Genomic DNA, 5,550 nt, shown 5'->3' on the forward strand with positions numbered 1-5,550 from the left:
AGCACTTGGCCCCAGCAGAAGACCTCAGTACTGCTGGGGATGAGCTCCCGGATCCTGAAAACCCCGCACCTGACAGGACTGAAGCCACGGAAACTGCTCCAGCAGCAGCTGAAGCAGACGCACGCCAGAGCGACACGCCCCCTGACTTGCCCCCACCGGTATCCCGTTTGTGGGAACAACGCCGACGGGACATGGCATCCCGTCGGCGGGATGCGCGCATGCGCGGTAGGCGCTCTTTTAGCCCTGAGTACTAGCGGGAGCCGGGACGCAATCAGGGCGCGCTAACTGCCGACAGCCTTACGGGCTGTTTAGCTCTCGCACGCACACTGACTAGTTGTGCTAGCAGCCAGTCATTCTGGACGAAGGTCTGCACCACCTGTGTTCCAGTTCCAGCTCGTACGACTCTGCTCCTGACCTACACATCGGACCTCTGACTCTCTGGCTTCTGACTTCTTAGGACTCTGGCTTTAACAACTACTCTAACGGTTGGTGATTTGGACTTGGTCTCTCGGTATTGCTGCTTGCCCGGTTTTGACTTTGGACTGTCTTTGGACTCTTTGCTCTTGCCTGGCCTAGTACCGCGTTCGTGACACTGTTCATGCCGGAGCTGGAGCGGAGTCCCATCCCATCTTACGAACCAACAAGGTTTTGGGGTTATGAGCTCTGGAGAGTCAAAGAGCTCCCTTCATCGGGAGTTTTGAGAGCTCTGGCTCTCAAAAGCTGATACCTCGAAAGTCTTGTTGGTCTCCAAGGGGTGAACGAGCTTGAATGCCTCTTCTACCGCAGGGCGGGTCTGAACCGGTTAGTAAGGGATGTCCCAAAGTGAGAAAGAAGGGGGAGAAAGACAGTGGCCGACCCGTGGCTGCTGGGAGCCCAGGGTGCCGCCCATAACGGAGGCCGCCCTCTGCGTCCAGAGGAATTGAGCCGCTCAGGCTCTCCTGATGCCCAGCAAAGTGACCTGCTCTAGGAGGCAGCTGCCTGTTGTGTCTCTTCCCGAGTCACTGGTTCTGCGCTAGCATCCTTCCCGCCTAGAGGCACGTCCAGCACTCTGACCCCTGTGAGAAACATGGAACTAGGCTCCCCTACAGGCAGGTTTACTCACTATAGAAATAAATCTTTTCGGGTGCAAGAATGAAGCGTGTCTCCAGTTTTCATTTGGTGTGGAGACCAGTGTTCCCTCTAAGCTGAGTTAGTGCAAGCCAGCTCAGTTTTTTAGCCTCCGGCTCACACATTTTTGTCTTCGCTCAGAAAGGACGGCCCCAGAGCAAGCTAATTTCTGCAGAAGAAAAATCGCTCGCTCACAACTTTAATGCCAGCAGCTCACGAAGTAGAATTTTTGCTCCCAAGACTCCACGGCTTAGAGGGAGCATTGGAGACAGGTACCTTCTAGGGGTGTGCAAAAAAAAGGTACTTTGGGGGTTCAGGTATATTGAACCTGAAAAAATATCAGTATTTCCCAATATTCCTGATGTAGTGTAGTGGTATGATATTCAGATTTGGGGTTTTCCAGAAATCACGAATTTTTCCGTCGCCAGTATACCCTATGGGTACTATTATAATCAATGGTCCCCATAGGATACAATGAAGAATCAATCCAGGGGTATTGGGGGCTCCAGAAAGCTATTTTTCATGGTAGAAGCACCAAATTTTCAGCATGGCTGCTGGTGCCTCTCCTCAAAAAACCCCCCAAGTTTCAAAAAGATTAGTTTCAATGGAGGGGGGTTGAAAGGTGTTTAAAGGGCTTGTGGTCCCTTTAAATGCCTTCTCCAAGCTGTGACTCCAGGAGTGAGCCCCAAAGGTGTTTAAAAGCCTCACAGGCCCTTTAAACACCTTCTCCAAGCAGCATGTCCACCCAGAAGTCCCTTTAAATGCCTTTTAACTTTGACTATCCAGAGGTCCCAAAAAATCTCAAATATTTTCGGGATTTTTGGGGCTTGGCCATTTTGGACAGCCGAAAAATAGCCAACTCTATATCCAGCCGAAAGAATAGCCAGGAAATACCAATAAGATATTTTTCGGATATTTTTCCAGCTTGGATTTAGTCAAATGCACACCCCTAGGGCCCTCCATTATCTGGAATCTGTGACATGTGGAAAGGGCACAACTGGAAACAGCCACTGGCAGGACTTACCCTCGGAGAAGCTTGAAGAGCATGCAGCCCAAGGAGAACCAATCGGCACTGCTGTCGTACGCCGTCCCCTTCTGTAGCACTTCGGGGGCCATGTACCCATGGGTGCCCCTGCGCAAGGGAGACACAGCAAGACACACATAAGCCCCCTCAAATACCAGAGACAGGCCTAGGACAGCAAAGGGGCTGTGGCTCAGCAACAGAGCACCTGCTTGGCATGCAGAAGGTCCCAGGATCCATCCCCAGCATCTCCAGTTAGAAGGATCAGGTAGTAGGGATAGCTGCTGCCAGACTAAGTCGATAAGGCTGACTTTGATGGGCAAAGGGTCCAATCCAGTATGAGGCAGCTTCCGAGGACAGGAGAGGCCATGACTCAGGCATGCAGAAGATCCCGGGATCAATCCCCTGCAGCACCTCCCATTGAAAAAGGACCAGGCAGGTGGTGATGGGAAAGAGTTCTGCCTGGGGCCCTGGAGGGCGGCTGCCAGTCTGAGTAGACAATACTGACTGTGATGGACCCAGGCCTCAATTCATGCGTTCATGTGAAGGAGACCAGATCAGAGAGTAGCACACTGATCCCCAGCAAGCGGTGTGTGGACAGACTGGCTGGGGGGGGGGGGGTTTAGCATGTAGGTCAACGCTCTGCACAGGAGGCAGCACACAGGAGTGCATGGCCAAAGCAAAGGTTCCGGACTTCTGAAACCCAAAGACACATCCACAGTCCCCAAATGTAACACCACCGTTTTCATGCAGAAGGGAGAAGGTTACTCTGTTGATCCAAGTCTCCACAGTTCTTTAGTGCCGCAATTTGGCAAAATCCCACAAGGAGGCGTTTTCACACTCCAGGGCACCCTAACCCTGGGGGGGAAGGGGGGAAGGAGGCCGAGCACTTAAAGCCTGAGGATAAAAGGGAGGAGACAGTAGGAGGAAAGAGAAGGAGGAGCACGATTGGGGTACAGGTCCCCTTGGGGGAAAGGGCCTACTCGGCACAGGGAGGCAGGAGCTGGGAGCAGTCGGGAAAATGATAAAAGGCCCCCAGCTGAAGGAGGCAGGAATTAAGGGAGCAGCTGGAAGCTGGGGAGGAGAGCAGCCAGCCCTGGTGTGGGGTGCTCACTTGTAGGGGAAACGGTTTTTCCTTTTAAACACTCTCGGTGTATATAAACTTGGTAGTTTTCTGGTGCTACCAGGAATTAAAAGTTCTGGTTATTTTGAACTATTGCTGAAGAAAGGAACTTGTAGATATAACTGGCAAAGCTTGGTGCCACAAACAGTCTCTCACTCTAAACTCCACTCTGACAGGTTTATACACTCAATATACTCTCTCTCTCATATACCCTGTTTCCCTGAAAATAAGACCTACCCCAAAAATAAGCCCTAGCAGGATTTCTATGCATTTGTGGTATAAGCCCTAGTGTGTCTTCTTGAGAAAAAATAAATATAAGACAGTGTCTTATTTTCGGGGAAACATGGTATATAGCCACACAGGCTAGTCTCTTTGTTTTATTCACACAGAATAGAAGAAGAAGAAGAGATTGGATTTATACCCCGCCCTTCACTACCCAAAGATGTCTCAGAGCGGCTTACAAACTCCTCCCCCTCCCCACAACAGACACCCTGTGAGGCAGGTGGGGCTGAGAGAGCTCTTGACAGAAACTGTTCTTTTTCAAGGACAGCTCTGAGAGAACTATGGCTTGCCCAAGGTCATCCAGCAGGTGCAAGTGGAGGAGTGGGGAATCAACCCCGGTTCTCCCAGATTAGAGTCCGCGCACTTAACCACTACACCAAACTGGCTACACCAAACTCTCTTAGTCACACAGACTAAACTGTTGGTCTTATTCACACAGAATTAGACTCAAAATCCCATAGTCCCACAGAGTGTATCCTCTCTTCAAACATCACACACAGAATCTCTTCAAAACTCTTCCATACTTTTCTCTCCTCATCGACACACACACACACACACACACACACAGAATCCTCTCAGTCACTCCTCCTCCCACACTCTCAGTCAGCAGCCAATCATAATACACTCGTCTATCATTCTTCTCATTTTACTGCAGTCAAACTTAACATTTAAAGGAACACACACACCAAAACATGAAATCATGACACCTGTGGTCGGGATGGCCGGGAGAGCACTGAGTTTCCCGGGGGCCGCAAGGCGACACTCCCAGCCCAGAGGGCAGCAAACGGCCCCTTCCCCCCATACCTGGGCTGACCTGCTACTTTGTGGCTTCACCCTGCAGGACGGATGCAGCAGCCCGGGCAGGAGCGAGAAGGACCTGCAGGAGGACCCAGGCGGAAAAGGCAGAACTGGAGGCAGGCAAAGGCAACAACCACAGGGCAGCTAGGACTGACTGGGAACCTTTGGGGCCAACTCTTGCAATCGACCTGAACAACTAAAGCAACACGTTCCTGCCTTCCTTCGGTGCCAGCTCATCTTTGGCCACACGGAGGGAAGAGGGGGTACCCAGTGGGACTGTGCCCCCCCCCCAAGCACTAAGGCCCTGACAGGAGGCAACGAGGAAGCAAAGCTCTCTCTCTCTCTCTCCGCATACATTTCTAGTCTTCAGCCGGAGCCCCAAGGAAAAGGAGGAGACTGCAGCATTCGCTTCCTGTCCGGCTCCTGACTTTGGTCTCCCTGCAACCCCCCGTCCTTGGGAAAGTATGGGGCAATGCTTGGTGAGCTCTGAGAAGCCAAACGGGTGGGGTGGCAAAGGAAGCTTTCCAGGAGTTGGCATGGGATGCGAATGCCCCACATGGCTCTATGGCAGAATTAATCATGCAAAATGAGGCAAAAGTCACAGATATGCTTCGCGTGCACAGGGCTGCAGATCCAAACAGCTGCGGTGCACCATCTCCTGGGCAGACTGCCAGCTCTGCTGGAGGTTCCTCCGTCGTGCCCCTGCGTCCCACAGCCCTTGGAGTTTCCAGGGGGTCCCTTCAAGGGCTGCAGAGCAGGAACTCGGTTCTGAGCATCAAGCCGCTTAGCAGCACCGGCACAATACTCACACGCTGGCGTGAGGCTTCTTCTTGGAGAAATCGCAAGCCAGGCCCAGGTCCGATATCCTTACGTGGCCGTGTTCATCCAGGAGGATATTTGCCGGCTACAAGCACACCAAGAAGCACCGGTTAGTTTCGCAACTGAAACAAAGAAAGAGTCCTTTCGAAAGGGCCCCAAAAGTCCTCCCCTTTCCTTGGCTCCCTTGGCCAACCCGAAAGCTTGAACTGGACATGTGCAATATTTTTAATCAATTCTTGTATTTTAAATGCTCTGTGAATTTTGCTTCTGGAAAAACACCAGAAGGCTCTTCGGTCTTGCTATCTAAAGTGTGCTAATAGGGAAGAGCAGCAGAGCAGTTCGCCCTCCTGAAGCACAATTGCTGGAGGGTGCAGAAGAGAAACAGATTTGGTTGGAACTC

General features: G+C 51.8%; 1 protein-coding gene across 1 annotated transcript in view; it reads right to left on the bottom strand.

The window, feature by feature from the left end:
* Nucleotides 1-5,550, bottom strand: part of ADRBK2 (adrenergic, beta, receptor kinase 2) — an 84,357-nt gene that overhangs the window by 14,650 nt on the left and 64,157 nt on the right. Inside the window, exons 13-14 of the mRNA XM_015426417.1 lie at nucleotides 5,141-5,235; nucleotides 2,132-2,239 (exon numbers count right to left, since the gene is read on the bottom strand). Of these exons, the coding sequence (XP_015281903.1) occupies nucleotides 2,132-2,239; nucleotides 5,141-5,235 (203 nt within the window). The remainder of the gene's footprint in view (nucleotides 1-2,131; nucleotides 2,240-5,140; nucleotides 5,236-5,550) is intronic.

The sequence above is a fragment of the Gekko japonicus genome, unplaced genomic scaffold (genome assembly GCF_001447785.1).
Source record: "Gekko japonicus isolate JY-2015 unplaced genomic scaffold, Gekko_japonicus_V1.1 scaffold856, whole genome shotgun sequence".
Taxonomy (NCBI): Eukaryota; Metazoa; Chordata; class Lepidosauria; order Squamata; family Gekkonidae; genus Gekko; species Gekko japonicus.